General features: G+C 40.7%; 1 protein-coding gene across 6 annotated transcripts in view; it reads left to right on the forward strand.

Moving 5' to 3' along the window:
• FSIP1 (fibrous sheath interacting protein 1) overlaps positions 1-17,721 on the forward strand; it is a 161,559-nt gene that overhangs the window by 36,284 nt on the left and 107,554 nt on the right. For 5 of the 6 annotated variants that reach the window (XM_054026972.1, XM_054026971.1, XM_054026973.1 and 2 more), the window contains one exon: positions 11,436-11,573. The exons of the other annotated variant lie outside the window; for it this stretch is intronic. In XM_054026972.1, coding sequence (XP_053882947.1) covers positions 11,436-11,573 — 138 coding nt within the window. The remainder of the gene's footprint in view (positions 1-11,435; positions 11,574-17,721) is intronic. 6 annotated transcript variants of the gene reach the window in all.

A 17,721-nucleotide genomic window follows, 5' to 3' on the forward strand; every position in this document is an offset into this window, starting at 1 on the left:
AGTGATGTATAATGCTAAGTACTCTGAAAAATCAGGACCTCAGTATCTCAAATTGGGCACCTAAAATTAGTGGGGACTGGTGACCTTAATCTCTCTGTGCCTCAGTTCCTCATTTATGAAATGGAAATAATACCCCTGCCCCTTGCCTTGCAAAGATGCTTTGAAAATTAATGTTTGTGAAGCACTCTGATACCATAGGTATGATCACAATAGAAAACCCAGGAGAAAATTGACAATTCTGTGTTACAGGATTTGAATAGTGTGCAGTAAATAAGGCATTGCACCACACATTAGAAAAAATGAGGTTGAAGCAAAATACTGAATAGCTGTTTATTAAGCGAACACCTTCCATCCTGTGCATTGACTGAAGCAGGTCCTGTGGAAAAAATAGTATTTGATCATATAATTAAAAGCTGTACGATAATGAATATGCACAAGGGAGCAGAATGAAGGTTGCACAGGCAATCTTTTCCTATAGTTTTTGTGTGTGTAACTTCCTAGGTTTACAGACGCTCCCGACTTACGCAAGCGTTCCATTCCTGAACGCCTTGCGTAACTCGAATTTTGCATAAGTCAGAAATGTATACCCGACAATTATGTAAAAAAACCCAAACAAACAAAAAACCCCCTCCTATTTCTAGCTTATGGAACCTTTTCCATAAGTGCGGATTTGCGTAAGTAACCGGGGGGTGTCTGTATTAAAAAAGCAAACTCAAAAACCTAGTTTTGAATATGTCACATCATATTGACACCCACATAGTTAATCATCAGGGTTAGAACATTTAGATCCACTGCACAGCCATCTACCACTTGAACTAAGGGAGTAACTGGTGGTGGTGGTGATAGTAGTAGTAGATAAGCAGTAGAAGGGGATGAGATGTACTTTGTTAGTGGTCTTCTCAGATACTTACAGACAGCAGAGGAATAGTAAGACTCAAGAAACCTGGGTTCTGTCACTGGGGGCAGTGGAGGAGATTTCTCAGGAGCTGAAGGGCAAGGGCTTCTATTTTCTGTATTTCCTAATACCAGAAGCCAAAGACTGCCTCAGGCCCATCCTAGATCTGTGAGATCTCAACAGCTTCATGAAGAAACTGAAGTTCCACATGGTCTCTTTGGCCTCCATTATCCCTTCCTTGGATCCAGGGGACTGGTATGCTGCCTTTGACTTGAATTATGCATACTTTCACATAGCTATCACACCGTCCCACAGAAGGTAACTCAGGTTTGAGGTTAACCACACCCATTACCAGTTCACAGTCCTCCCTTTCAGCCTGTCAGCCGCGCCTCGAGTATTTACCAAGTGCATGGCAGTCGTGGCCGCATTCTTGCACAGGCGGCAGGTATAGGTGTTTTAGTACCTCGACGACTGGCTCATCAAGGACCACTCCAGGGTTCAAGTGGAGGCACAAGTGGACTTCATAAGAACAGCATTTGACAAACTGGGCCTTCTCCTGAACATGGGGAAATTAATGCTGTCCCCGGTTCAGAGGATAGAATTTATAGGGGCGGTACTGGACTCGACACAGGCTGGGACAAACCTCCCAGAAGCGAGATTCTGGGCCCTAGGTGATATCATTTGAAGTCTCAGGCAGTTCCCTACCAGCACAGCAAGGAATTGCCTGAAACTCCTGGGACATATGACTGCTCGTACATGCGACGCAACAGGACGCAACAGGAAGGGTCAGCAGTTTTGCTTCTTTCTGAATCACAGCCCAGGCTCTATCGTGGGCGTGTTCCTTCTCCCATGGGGGGACAACCTCCTATATGCGTTCCCTCCCATTCCTCTCATTCACAAGGTGCTCCTCAGAGTACAAAGGGACGAAGCTTCGGTGATATTAATAGCTCCAGCCTGGCCCTGCCAACACTGGTACACACCCTTCCTCGAAATGGTCGTGGAAGCCCTGATCACCTTACCACTCTTCCCGGACTTGTTAACTCAGGATCATGGCCGTCTGCAGCACCCGAACCTCGAGTTGTTGCACCTCACGGCGTGGAAGCTCCATGGCTGAACCTGATGGAGCTCTCCTGTTTGGACCCTGTCAGACAAGTCCTTCTTGGCAGTAGGAAACCTGCCACCAGGGCTACCTACCTTGCCAAATGGAAGAGATTTTCAATCTGGTAGGCTGTTATCCTTTGTGGCCAGGCAGTAAAGGGGGAATGTGTAGCATACTGAAACAATGAGTTACACATGCAGGAACCACTCCATGTTCCAAACTCCCCAGGCTAAGCACACAGATTTGATGTGTGGTTAAGTGGATGAGACTTGGAGTTGCCATATTAGAGACCTAGGGTGAAAACTTGACCCCCCTGAAGTTTCTGTCAGAACTCCCTTTTACTTCAGTGGGCCCAAGATTTCATCCCGGGGTTCTATTCCCAGCTCAGCCAGAAACCACCTTGTTTAACCTTCCGGTTATTTTTTCTGTAAAATGGGGGGTGGGGCTGATACTTGTCTCCCTCCTAAGGTAGGAGGATAAAGGTCTGTTTCAGTAATGAGGATTGTGAAGGGCAAAAATTATTTTACTAAAAATACTACAGAATTATTACCACAAGTGAGTAGAAATATTGAGTCTACATCACCTGTCTCCCACCCATTGGGCTTTCCCTTGGGCTAACAAGTATCTTGCTAAGGGGCCGGGAAAGATCCATTTTGTCTATGTCCCAACTGGAGGATCACTTCAGAATGATGCATGGAGTGTAGTGGGGTCTGGGACCGTGCACCATGCAACTGGAATGTTCAGAGAAATGTTGTGTTGTGTTTATTGTTTTTAAAGCACTAAGTAAAACATTTTTCAGAGGGTTCTCTTTTCTAAGTTAGATTTTCAGGTGGACACCCCACCCATCCCACCCCCAGAAGTATAACAATTTCCTGTATCTGGAGACTGTCCCAAATGCTACTCTGTCAGTTTTAAAAAAGAGGATTTTGTTGGTAGAACTAAGATATGATTTCAATATGTAGGATGTCAAAATAAAGCATGAACCCTATCAGATGCTGTCATTTAATATAAAAATACTAAATTTAACTAGGGTTATAAATATTTGACAACAGAGACATGTTATACTAAAATATTTCAGGGTATAGGACAGTTTAGGACTATATCTATATTAATCTAGTTCTCTCCATTACACTTCATTCTCTTTTGCCTGCATTGATATATTTTTAATCACTATGGGTACAAAGAAGAAACATCTGTGCTTTTGAGGTTTCTGTGAGCTTCTAAAACAAAATAACTAAAGCAACAACAGTGCAACTGATCCTTCTTCAGAGCAAACTGGAGTAGCCTCTGATACCTTTTTCAATTTTTTCATGGCATTTCCTGTTTTTCTAACAAAATAAATCCCTTACTTTATTTATTTCTAGAAACCTAAACTAGCATAAGTACTTCCTAAGATCATTTTTGGGAACAGTTCGTCTTGCACCAAGCATTCTGGCCAAATGATGTTGTGGCTAATGTGTGTGATAATTTGGAACATTTTCAAGCATCTGCTATTTTGTTTTAACTTCTCCCCGAACTGTACTTTATAGTTGAACTGCAAGCTCTCTCTATATAGTTGTCTTTCCTGTGCAGCCTGCATGTAACTGTTAATATACTTCTGTGACACTTTGAAAAAGCATGCACTATCTTTTTAGCTCTCCACCCCATCCTCAATTAAAAATGGGAAGCTGTAATTGTGTAACAAGGTAGTCTGCCCCTTTAAGGGCTGGACATCTGGGGACAACCAGCCACATTCAATTAACAGACCAGCTGGGAAGGGGTCAGGTGATTCCTATAAAGGGCTGAGAAAGCTGCAGGAGGGAGGTTGGCTTCTGTGGCATGCCCTAGAGTAATGGAGAGACATTCTGGCATCTGGGCCCCTGCAACTCAGAGAGCTGTTTTTGGCAGAGCTATTCAACCTACTATAGCACAGTGAAACTCAGACTGTGGCTTGTGAGCTGCAAGTGGCTCTTTAATGTGTCCTGCAACATTTTGCAGCACAGGGTATCAAAATACTGTGTTATTTAATTATTACTCAGTGTAAGTTATTGATCAATCAGGATCCTTTTACTATGTTATTAACCAATTAAGTTATCAACTTGCACTATGGTATTATCTTATTTGCTGTGAGAATAATATTTGTGTGTGTGTGTGTATGTGTGTGTATATATACTACGACACTATATTTGTGTGTGTATAAAATGTTGAGAAGAGAAGTATGGCCTAAGTCCTGGCCCTCAATGGGAGTTAAGTGCCCAAGGCTATGCAACAGGAGGCACTTATCTCCGCAAACTCTCTCCTGGAGTTAGGGAGTTAGGTGGTACTCCCCCTTATTCCATATAAACCAGTGGTTAGGGCACTCACTCGGGCTATGGGAAGCCCAGTATCAAATCCCCAGTGGGTCTGCTTTGCGGCAGGGATTAGAACTAGGACTGGCAAGCAATTAAAAAAATTAATTGTAAGATTAAAAAAATTAAATCACGATTAATTGCAGTTTTAATCATACTGTTAAACAATAATAGAATACCATTTATTTAAATATCTTTGATGTTTTCTACGTTTTCAAATATATTGATTACAGTTACAACACAGAATACCAAGTGTACAGTGCTCACTTTATATTATTTTTTATTACAATATATGCACTGTAAAAAAGATAAACAAAAGACAGTATTTCAGTTCACCTCATACAAGTACTATAGTGCAATATCTTTATTGTGAAAGTGCAGTTTACAAATGTAGATTTTTTTTACATACCTTCACTCAAAAATAAAACAATTTAAAACTTTAGAGCAGTGTTTCTCAAACTTTTTGTGCTGGTGACCCCATTTGGACTTTAAAAAAAAATTGTGATCATCCCTCCTCCCCCCTGCAAAAAGATTCTGATCCCTTACCTCCAGCCTTGCGGAGCTTGGGCCTGTAGCCCCACTCGCGGTGCAGAGCTCTGGCCTTCAGCCTTTCTCAGGGTTCCAGGCTTCAGCCCTGCTTGCGGCACAGGACTCTGGGGTTCATGGTTAAGACAGCTTACAGAAATGTAGGAAATTTGCTGTGTGAGGGAGCATTAGGGTTTGGTGTGTTTTTTTTTTTTTTTTTTTTTTTTTTACAGTGAAGAGCAACAAATTTATAAACAGTGTCTGTAAGCCTGAGAGAGAATTCCTGCCATGTAGCTTAATTCAGTGCAGCACAAAGTCTAAATTATTCTGACATGGGTGCAACTCCTATTGGAGACGAATTTGACTCATGAGGTGAAATCCTGGCTTCACTGAAGTCAATGGCAAAACTCCCATTTGCTTCATTGGGGCGAGAATATCACCCATAGTCTCTGAAGAAAGAATAGTGTAGTCATGATGATGAATAATAAAAAGAACATTGTTGTCGTTTCCAAATCATATATTTTTGTTTCCGTTTGGAATACTATCACTAATTTAAGAAATTTAGCCTCCAGTGTGTGTAATAAATCTGTCCATTTTTTCTGCCAAGAATTGTATTTGATAGTACTTTCGAAGTAGATTCCCAAAATAAAATTGTATCATGTACAAACATTTAATTACCATAAGTTCCTGGAGAGAACTGCTTCTTGTCGCTGTTAGATATATTTTCAGGTTCTAGGAATTATGCTTTGACTTTGTTTATGAAATCTTTAACAACTGGCTTTAAGCCTATAGTACTGCAGTTTGGGTATTACAGAAGTGTACTTTATTAATCTCTTTGCAATCAGTCTAGTTGGATCCAGAATGCTTTTCCATGGTTAATATTCTTTTTTACTTAGAGATGGTTCTCATGAAAATCTTATTTCTATCCGAAGCATTTCTCCTTATGCCATCTTAATTAAATGTTTTTACAAATGCCTGTCTCTTAATTTGTTTTGTGTTCCTCAAAAATATCGATTCAGTTTAGTACAATTTTGAAAAAATGGGATGGGAAACCTAAGATTTGTAGGGTAGAATAAATTGTCTGACCTCGTTAACCAAAGATGCACTATTGTCTATTCGCTAGGTTGGGACAACAGGATGCAGAGTTGGTATGGTGACTACAAATGCTAACTTGAAGAACTGGAAAACTCATCTGGGAATAAAATAAACCCAGGATCAGTGAACAAAGAGTGCCTCAGAACATCTGCATGCTTGATTGTGATTAAGGCTATGATTTAGTCATGGGTATTTTTAGTAAAAGTCATGGACAGGTCATGGGCAATAAACAAAAATTCATGGCTCCATGACCTGTCCATGACTTTTACTAAAAATTCCTGTGATTAAATCTTGTGGGAGGGGCTCTGGAGAGCCGTGGAGGGCTCACTCCTAAGGGGCGGTGCTGGGGGTGGGCGCCCGGGGCCAGCGGCACCTGCTGCCAGGGGCTACGGCCCAGGGCTGCTCCGGCCAGCTGCCTGGGGATCACTGCCCAGGGCCGTCAACCGCAGCTGCTCCAGCTGGCTGGGGACAGCTGCCCTGGACTGCTCCAGCCAGCTGGCTGGGGACCGCTGCCACTGCTCTGGCCAGCTGGCCAGGGACCACTGACCTGGACCACGGCTGCTCCAGCCAGTCGGCTGGGGACCGCTGCCCAGGGCCGTGGACCACGGCTGCTCCGGCCTACCTGGTACTGCTGCCGGGGGCTGCTGGAGCAACGGTTGATGTGGCTGTCCTGAGGGCCACATGAGCTGCTGGCCCTGGAGCCAGCTGCTTGGGTGGCTGTGGGGTCAGCCACCCTGGCCCCTGCAGAAGTCACGGAGGTCGCGGAAAGTCACGGAATCCATGACTTCCACGACCTCCGTGACAGATACGGAGCCCTAATTATGATATGAAGGCAGTAACAGTAAACCTTTTGGATCTCCATTTATCTTTGATAGGGGCTTATTTCATTAGAAAAAACGGACATCTTAGTCACAGCAGTCAGCTATAATAACCAGATGAATTATATAAGTAACTTGTCAAAAGAGCAAAAGGTTGCTTAGGGAGCTCATGTTTTCGTTAAAGAATCCTCTGGCAGTGTGTGCTCCTAGCATCCACACCAACATGATGGATTAGATGAGCAGGTACCTATACTCTAAGTAATGGATGCTGTTTAGAAGCATTTTAACAGCATTGGTAGATCAATGGGACTAGTAATCAAAGGGCCTGTTTGTGCCCCAACAGAATTGCAGGGCACACATTTATTTTATCAGGTGTCTTTGTCAGTGTAAAGAGTGCACTATTTGGGAAATGGTGGTCATCTTGGGTTGTCATCTTTTCCATCTTCACTGTTACTCAGCTCCTTACCTTTTGGTAACATTCTTTTTTCTCCTCTTCCTCACTTTCCCCCTAACTCCCCACCTTATAGCCATACCCTTGCCAGATACTTTATCTTTTTTGTGTAGAACAATTCTAAATTCTGTCCTTTATTCATCTCTAAAGTTAAAATCTCTTTTAAGGCTTTATTAATCTATAATTCAGATTATTGTACATTCTCCTTTTTTGCCTTCCACATTGTACCCCTGCAGTCTAAATAAACCTGTTCTTACCGAGATCATCTTGCTTGCCCACTGCTTTGACTACATCTCCTCCTCTTCAACTCCTCCCTTAGCTTTGCCTTCCTTCTGACATAAATTATAAGGTGATTGCTTTGACCTTCACAGTTCTGCCCAACTCTGCTCCTGCCAATATTTTTCTCATCCTTCACTGCTCTACTGAATTCTTTCTGACAATCTCATTTGCATTTTCCTTCCCTTCCATTGTGGTGCCTTCTATGCCTCAAATGCCCTTGTCATCCTGATGTGGCAAATTCCAATTCCTCCATCTTTAAATCCATCTAAACATAGTTCTTGTACTGAGCCTTACTGTTAATCCCCACTAGTTTTGAAGTCCTTTAATATTACATATATAAAAAAGTCAGAATCTGCTGTGTTGTTGAGTAACCATATTGTTACCTGGTCGTCCTTGTGCTTTTTTGTGGTATATGGTTTGTCTTGAGGTTAAGTCTTGCTCTCATTGAAGACAATTGCCATTTTGCCATTGATTTAAGTGGGGAAAAGGTCAGGCTCTTAACTTTGTTTAATTCTGTGTTCTATGTGTGCTGCTGGTGCACAGCAATAATTCTAAAGAGAAATAGTCATAGTGTTTATATTCCTTTTTGACTAAGCTGCAATAACAAATCATGCAATCCATTCAATCTGTCTCGCTAATGAACAATCTAGATAATAAGTTCTACCTCTAATTGATAACTTCTCAAATTTACACACATTTAATTCCCTTACAGTTGTTTAAAAATATTCAAAATGTCATGGTTTTGATATAGTAAACATTTCAATAATCATCTGAATGATGTTTGAATACATATTAGACTGTTTCTGTGCTGGCCAGTGGAAAAAATAGTCTGTTTTGTGTATACATATAAGCTGACTGTAAGGTATGTGTCAGAATTGTTAATGTAACCCTAACTCATAGTTTCCCTGTTACACATACACACTTCAGAAAAATATATGTGCCCTGAGCATGCATGCCCTGCACAAAAGACAGGAGGAGGAGGAGGTTATACTCCCCAGCCTTTATGTCCAATACCCAGTGGTTAGAGCACTCACCCAAGATGTAGGAGACCCAGGTTCAAATCCTCCCTCTTCTGGTTCGGAGAAGGGACTTGAATGTGCATCTCCTACCTCCCTGGGAGTGCCCTAATTATTGGGATATATAGAGTTAGACTCTTAATCTCTCCTGTTGAAACTGTTCCCAACAAAACACACTGCTTTGGAATAATTTGACTTTTTATTACTATTTTATAATTATTATAATTATTTATTTGTATTATGGTAGTGCCTAGGGGCCCTGTTTGCGAATTCAGACCATATGCGCTTGTTTTTCAGAAATGAAGTAAAAAGACTTTACAATCTTGACATATGACAAGAAACAACAAGTGGCTGGAACAAATAGATTTGGGATGTGAGGAGAAGGGGTTCATGAGCAAACACGGAAACAAGCAGCTTTGAAATGTTAAACAATAGTCGTAGACTCATAGTTCACTGTCTGCCTAGTGATTGTCAGCTGGCAGGGATTGGTAGGCATTACAGCAGAGTTTTAAAGACATGTTTGGAGTAGGATAAAGTAGTAGCTTTAGGTAACCCCAATATACCTTCTTCCTCATAGGACCATATAGCATATACCAAAGAAGCAACAAGACTCAAACATGTTGAGTGACTATAATGGGGTGAAATGATGGGGGCGGGGATGGAAATATGTCACAGTTGCCTTCCACATCTATTATTTCTCCTCCAAGCACTTATGCAGTGGGACTTCTCATGGGCATGAAGTGAAGCATGTGTCTAAGTGTTTGCAGGACCAAGGACAATGCCAGTAAAAAGCCTTGTTCAGGACAATGTGCAGGGGAAAAAAAAAAGAACTTGGAGCCAGTAACTTTTGAGTTGAGTGGCTTCTCTCATCATTATCCTTTTAAAGCTATGTCATATTGAGATAAAAACATTTTTAGTGGCTTTACATGCAATTTAAACTCTGTTCCTTGAAGTCTAAATTCATATAAAAATATCCACCTGCTATCCATATACTCAAAATCCCAAATAAAATAATAGTGAAGCAAAATGAATGGGAAATACAATATAACATTTAGTGACCTTGCAGTACCACTAACTGTGTTCTCCCTCTCTATATATATATATATCTTATAACGCTTAGTTATTTTCCTAAACAAATTATAATCACAGCTATAATCCACACTGAATGGTACCCATAGAACTGTCACTATCTCTGTAAATATGCAGATTATAAAGGTGGATTTAGAAATTTGACTTCATTGCAGAAATAGGTGTAATTTGTAAGAAAATGTAAAGTAGTCACAATCTTTTCTATTTTACCTAATAAATGGGTTTTCTTACATTGCAGTCATGGGAGAAAAAAAAGCCTTACATCAACTCCCAATAAATGCTGTGCCTGAAGAGGAGTAACTTTTAATCTTTATTATTGGTTTCTTGAGCCACTTCTCCATTCATATTGAAAATATGAAGATGATATACTGGTATATTGAATTAATGTATAGACATAGAGATAAGAGGTGCAGGTTCTTGATATTATACCCTGCAAAGATGTTAATCATGCATGCCTATTGACTTCAGTCCACTTATGTAGATAGCTAAATATGCATTTAGGTACCTAGCCATGGGTGGTCATTATTGAGAATCTTGGCTGAAGATAGCTCACGTTTGGCTGAAGATAGCTCACCCTATTGAGGGTTAAGCTGGTTCAGTTTGAGGAGATTCCAGGCTTCAATAGATGACTCTTCTTATACCTTCTTCCGCTGTGCTTGAGATTGCTTGGAATTGTGATACTGGGAGCCATTGTGTGATAGCTCTTGTACTTTCACTCTGAGAAATAAACTCCATATTGCATGATTCACTGGTGTTATGGTTTAAAGCCCCTTAAAATCACTTATTTGTCTTATGCATTTTGGCCAGAAAATATATTGTTTTTAAACAGTCACACTTTTTACAAACTGTAGCCTGTATGCTGAGAAGTTTTCATCTGAATTATTAAATCTAGAAAACTGTCCTCTTTCCAGTTAAGTATAGTACTTAGTTTCCTTTACTGAGGAATATATGTTAATCAGGAATGGATGAGTTGCTTTTGAAAATAAGAGTGATTAATTAGACTAGGATTTTATTTAAATAGTTGGACATACTCTCTTGGGTTAAAGGTAATTAGAGTTTGGCAAATTTTTTTGCTGTTACTTTGACTACTCTATGACTTGGATTCTTATATTGAATCCTTGGTTACCAAAGGCAAACCCTGTTATTGTCATTTGTAGATTTGAAATTTTGTCAATATTTAACATTCCCAGTTGGCTAGATTCCATTCTGGTCTTACTCACATTGAATATTACCTTAATCCCATGAACAGTCCAGTTGACTTCAATAATTAAGGTAATACTCTCTGCGTAAGAACATTAGAATCTGGTCCCAGACTACTGAATATTTGTAAAATTGTACACCTATGCTCTGTAGTAGTGGTTGCAGTCTAGCTGCATGTGTGCCGCATGGCTTGGCTATGGGTTAGAGAGTGGGTTTTGTCTTTCATGTCCCCACATAGATCCACTGTGCAAAGGCTGTTTACTCAGGCTTCGTATCGGAGAGAAACATTTTAAATGAGATTTTCAAAAGTACTCAGCATTGATCCACTGAAGTCAACTGGAGTTAGACCAGTGCTGTGTGCTGTTGAAAAGTCCTCCCTCCACTGTTGGAAATCTTGAATATGAATGTTTATTCTTTTCCTTTACAAGTTTGAACAGAGTTAATTAATACTCTTTGTGGAAAAAATCCTGTTTGATATTTAAATACTAACAACATACATTGACCAAAATGTGAAACTAACCAATTATGTATAAATATTAATGTTCTCTCACTTTTTTCTGTAAAGGTCTAATTAGCATTTTTTCGGTTTTAAAGCACATATTTTAAGATGTTTTAGCTGTGTCCACTCTTACTTTTGTCAGGCATCTCTGGCTTATGCAAATAGAAGTTTGGAAGCAGTTCCAGGTGAGAAGGCCCTGCGAGACACACATGAGCAACGTGAGCAACAAAACCGACTTAAAGAGATTAATCAACAGCTGAAAAATCTGGAGGGAAATCTTGTAAGTTTAAGCTTGAAAGCTGTGCTGGAGCTTAAAATTACATATGCTTATAAAATTAACCCCAAAAGAAGAAATATATGATACAAGTTTCTCTAGTTTTGAGAGTGATTCCCAGTTCTAATGATACTCCCCATTTATATATAGGGAATATCTCTCAAACTGTCTTTTAGAATGGAAGAAGCCTTTCAAGAGTGACCGCTATATACACATAAAGAAGTAAATATTTTAAGTACTTTCTAATAACTTATAGAATTTAGTGTAGCTTCTTCACATATGTTTGAAATAATTCATTGTGCTCTAACATTAACGCTGTGAGCTAGTTTTGTTTAATTCATGATTTTTTTTTTAAACTGACAATTCTTTACCTAGTCCAATACAGTACCTGAAGACCAATGGGAAGCAAGAAAGTTAAAATGTTAGTAAGTGTATAAAATGTGAATTGCAACTCAGTAACACTTTAGAAAAAAAATGGGTAATTTCTCAGTTTTAACAATAATTCTTTTGGGGTAAGCGAAGTGGGGGAAAGAGAAATGAAATTTACAAAGATCCTCTAAGCACAAAGTATATTGTATTTATGCCTAAAACATAGAGCAAGGGTTGACAACAAGCCCAAACCTGGGTGATCACATGAATCTTCCAAATAACATATCAGACTTCTTTCCCTTTAACTCTAATTTGTGGACACATTTTTCTGTTATAGCTTGAAAGCAATGTCAGAGTAAAACTAATGCTAGATGAACTGCAATGTTCAGATATTTTGTTTAGGGTAAGTTTCTCAGAGTTGAAGGAGAACAGCTGCTTATTTTTATTAATAGATTATAAAGCCAGAAAGGACCATTGTGATCATCTTGTCTTACCGGTATAACACAGACCATAGGACTTCCCGGAATTAATTTGTGTTTTAACAAGAGCATGTCTTTTAGAAAAAATTCAATTTTGATTTAAAAATTGCCAGTGATGGAGAATCCACCACAATCTTCAGTAATCTTTCTATTTTGTGTCTTATTTCTAGTGTGAATTTATCTAGCTTCAACTTCTAGCCATGGATCTTCTCCAGAATTTCTGGAGAAGGTGCCTTTTTAGTTATGGCATCAACCGAGGGTAGACCAGGACACAGGGCCGGCTCCAGGCACCAGCCGACCAAGCACGTGCTTGGGGCGGCACCTTGGGCTGGGGCGGCGCTCAGGTTTTTATTAATTTATTTATTGGGCAGGGGCTGGCGTGGCGCTGGGGGGGCGGGGGCTGGCGCGGCGCTGGGGGGGCGGGAGCTGGCGCTCGGAGGAGGGGCGGGGGTTGGCGCGGTGCTCAGAGGGGGTGTGGCTTCGGGCGGCATGGCGTTCTGGGGGGCGGGGATTCAGGCGGCGTGGTGCTTGGGGGGCGGGGATTTCGGCGGCACTGGGGGGGGTACTGCGGTGCGGTGTGGCGCTTGCGGGGGGGGGGGAGGGCAGCACTCTTCTTTTTTGCGTGGGGTGGCAAAAAAGTTAGAGCCGGCCCTGCCAGGACAGACCAGGACAGACCATGTTGGGGCTATTGTTTAATCCCAGGGCTGAAGGACTTGTTTCTTTGAAGTTTTGGACGTGTGTTTTTGTTTGGACTCTTGTTTTATGCTTAAATGGGAGGTGTTTTCCTAGGCTATTGCTTGAGGGCTAAACTGTAATTCACCATTGCACCAGAGTAGACAAAAAACTTAGCAGAGGGAAAACCGGCATGGGCAACTTGATGCAGGAAAACTGATTTCTATAAAATAAATTGTAGATGGTTTCTGACTGACCTGAAGAGCGCTGTGTAGCTTGAAAGCTTATCTCTTTCACCAACTGAAGTTGGTCCAATAAAAGATATTACCTCACTCACCTTGTCTTTCTAGCTGAGAGGTTTTTCAGCACAGTTGATTCAACAAGCATTTCTCAAGTTGAGTGGGGAAAAAATTGCTGCAAGAAGTCTCATGTATAAGCCTGTCATCCCGGACATGTCTGTCCCAAGAACAATGGTCTGAGTGTAGTCTAGAACATGTGCTGTAAAACTAAAATGAAGACTGATTGTATCTGTCTCTTGTATGGAGATTAACAATACAGAGGATGGAGCTTGGAGAGAGAGAGGGCTCATTTCTGCAGTTGTCAGATGATGATGAGTGATGACCATTGATGGAATGGTAAAAAAGAAACCTCAATAAAAATAATTTTTGTTTACATCAATACAAAATTCTTTTATCTACTGTTGTGAGTAATCCCTTAAATAGAGGTAACTGGAAGAGATTGGAGAAAAGTAATTTATTAGTTTCCAACTTTGTGCATTTAACAACCTTTTGAATATAGTCAGTTTCATGGTTTTCCCTGTATGGCTAGTTAGTTTTCCCTTTTAGTTTTGTCAGTCTTTCATATTGCAAAAAGCAAGAGAAAAACATTTAAAAATGAAGAAAATGGGTTTCTAAAACTAAAAAATTTCAGCCAGTTTCAGCATGATACCTTAAAATACTTCTAATTTATCTTTTTTTAATTGACCAGATTTCTGTTAGTGCCCACCTCAAGATTAAAGACATAGACTGTTTCTGTGTATTTTCCAGGGCAAAAGGATGTGGAAACAGTAGGGAAATTCTGGAGGAAATACCTTAGCAGATAAATATAATTAATTTTTAAGCTATTTTTGCTGTTGGTATATAACCAGTTGGATTCAGGTGGATCAGATGGAACTCCTGGAACTGGCTGAGCAGACTTTTCTATTTGATTAAGAATTTGGCTAGATGGTGTTGTCATGTGTTGTGCCCCAAATGTACAAAGCAACAAAATGTTCTTACCGTGGTATTCTCTGCGAAGCATTCTCCACCTGATGGAAGTGCTTGGTGTGCCCCTCTGGCTGGCGTACTGTCATCAAATCATCACAGGCTAAATAATGACACAACCTGTGCACTTGGAAAAGAACAATTTTGAACCATATCTGACACACAAGTTTGTACAGAAAGGCCATTGTTGAAAATGATGGCAAGATTCTTAACCTGGATCACTACATTCTAATGAGGAGGAGGGGGAGTTGGTAGTGTTATTATTTCTAATACTATTCACAGTGCACTTAGTGCTTTCCTGTTTTGAAGACCTCACAATCTAAAGATAGACAAACACGCAGAAGGCAGGAAAAAAAAGGGGTATACTGTAAGTTCAGTTAAAAATAAATAAATACATTTGTTAATTTAAGTAGGACAGGTAAACTATTCCAAATTATTTCTCTGGGTTGTTAGCAAATTTCCCAAAGGCAATAAGGCAGAGGTGGCCTTCAGGAGAGCTGGATTATGGAAAGAGTAGGTCTTTCAAAAATGTTCTATGCTGTAGGGTTCAATGTAGAAGGAGCCACAGAAATGTTTGTGTGAGAAGCTGCCAAGTTTGGATTGGATGAGGCTGGCATCTCTGGAAGAGCAGAAGGCATGGCATGTGATCAGTGGTGGATTTAGAGTTAGTGGGGCCCTGTGCGCAGCTTCGTTTTTGGACACCCCCCCAGGATCCAGCCAAGAAAAAGAACATGCTCTCTTGTCTTCCCCCTCCCCATTTTTCATTTTTTTTCTTTATCCTCCTCCTATATTATAAATTAAGGGGATTAAATGAAAATAAAGTGAGGTACCTTGTTTGGGGCAGGGGGTTGGGGTACAGGAGGGGGTAAGGAGGGTGGCCTGAGTCCGGCTGCACCGATAGCCAGGATTCAGGGGCAGGTTGTAAGATATTTGTCCTGCATTTTGGGGGCCCCCTTGTTGGTGGCCCTGTGCCTCCGCACAGTTTGTTTCATGATAAATCTGCTCCTGCATGTTAAACAAGACTAAGATGGAGAGGGCCAGAATTAGTCAGGGCTTTCAAGGCAGTAACAAGAAGCCAGACCTTGGTACAAAGGGTGTTTAAATTTGCAGAAGTTTTGACTTCTAATATGCACTAAATCCTCCTGTAAGTTAAACTGGAACAACCTCACTGACTGATCACAGAAGCCGCTGGTGTAACTGAGAGGAAATTTTGGCCCCGTTTTGAAAATAAGTCCCACAACTGGATTGCTTTTTACTCAATTTTTGTTGCTTTGGTTCACGTCGTCTTTGTTCCAAAGAGGAAAACTTGTCAGATGATTAGGGTGCTAGTCTGGGACTCTTAGGCCTGGTCCACACTAACCCCCCACTTCGGACTAAGGTACGCAAATTCAGCTAAGTTAATAACGTAGCTGAATTCGAAGTACCTTAGTCCGAACTTACCGCGGGTCCAGACGCGGCAGGCAGGCTCCCCAACGATGCTGCGTACTCCTCTCGCCGAGCTGGAGTACCGGCATCGACAGCAAGCACTTCCGGGATCGATCCAGGATCGATTTATCGCGTCTAGACAAGATGCGATAAATCGATCCCAGAAGATCGATCGCTTACATCTGGACCAGGAAGTAAGTATAGACGTACCCTTAAACCTGGATTCAATTCCCTCATCTGGCATAGATTTCCTGTTGTGACCTTGGGCAAGTGACTTAGGATGGATGTTTCAAATGTGCCTGATAGATTTAGGAGCACAAGTCCCACTGACTTTCAAAGGAACCGTGCTCCTAAATTACTTAGGATTTTCAAAATGTCTATCTTTAGTTTCTCCATGCCTCAGTTCCCCATTTGTAAAATGAGGATAATAGCACTAACCAATTTCACAAAGGTGCTTTGAAGATAAATACCTTAAAGATTGTGAAATGCTCAGTTACTGTAGTAATGGGGGCCACATAAATACCTTAGGCTTGGTCTGCACTTAAAAGTTACATCGGCATAGCTTCATCGGCCAGGAGTCTGAAAAAACCACACTCCTGGCTGACATAGCTATGCTGCCCCAGATCCTCAAGTGGCCCCCTCAAGGATTGAACTCACAACCCTGGGTTTAGCAGGCCAGTGCTCAAACCACTCAGCTATGCTGACACCCCCCCCCCCCATTTTCACAAAACAGTTGTGCCAATGGAGGAGGGCTTCTATCAATGTAGATAACATCCTTTGGGGCTGTGGTGTTCCTGTACCAACAGAAAAACTCCTCCTTCTGTTGGTGTAGGCTGCATCTATAATAAGGGGCACTCCATAGTGTAGACATTGCCTTAGATAGATCATCTTTGGTAGTTTAAGTATCATAATATGTTGGGTGGCCTCCCTCTGTGTAGGTAGCTACCCCTAGGTTTGCAGAAGTGGTGAGTGGGTAGGGGAGCAAGAGTCAGAACTTTTAAAAAGATTTAGCATTCACACATTAATATATTTCCCAGAGCTAGTGTGATTCTTAATTAACATGAAAAGAGAACTGGTACAAGAAAAGTGTAGGATGTACTTTTTAGCCAAACAAAATTAGAGAAAGTTAATGATTTATTTTGGTATATTTGACAATTATATACTCCCTTTTGTTCATTTTAAACAGATGGATAAAAAAAGTTGTTTTTTTTTTTTTTTAAAGAATTATGCTGGGTAAAAGGAAAATAAATTAGACATTTGTGTATTCAAACAAAGGGCTGAATAAATTTTTTCCAAAAGTTAATATGTATTTTGTGACTCTTTAGGTTAAATTTTGGGATCAAATGATCTTTCCCCCATAACTGTTTTAACTTGGGAGAAGGGAGATCATTCCTTCTAGGAAGATCTGTCACACTCCTAGAGATAATGTATGTTTGTCATATCATTGTTACTATAGGAATGAATTCATTCTCTACCTGAGGAATAAGGTGAGCTATACAAATATTCAGTAATTTAATTTTTTAGTGCCAGTTTAAAGAATTGTATAGTAAATTACATGTTAAATGTGTAAGATAACTTTTATTTTCTATTTTTGTTTCATTTTGTAAAAAAGACAAAAATACTTATTTGGTTTAATTCAAGCTGAACAAAGTCTAATATTCGGGAAATTACTGTGTGAAGCTCCTGGAGAAAAGGGAGCTCTGTTCTCAGTGGAGGCAGAGAACAATGGGCATATCACAGTCACTGATTGAGGGTATAGAGATGGCTGTGGTCCTCTTCTGTAGTAGTGCCACTAATGGGCCATGAGAGTGACAGTGTGGACACAGGAGGATCAAACAGCCTAAGGGTATGTCTACACTGCAATTAGACATCCGGGGCTGGCCAGTCCCAGCTGACTTGGGCTCATGGGACTCAGGCTAAGGTGCAGTTTAATTGTGGTGTAGATGT

Source organism: Malaclemys terrapin, chromosome 4 (assembly GCF_027887155.1).
Source record: "Malaclemys terrapin pileata isolate rMalTer1 chromosome 4, rMalTer1.hap1, whole genome shotgun sequence".
In the NCBI taxonomy this organism is placed as follows: Eukaryota; Metazoa; Chordata; order Testudines; family Emydidae; genus Malaclemys; species Malaclemys terrapin.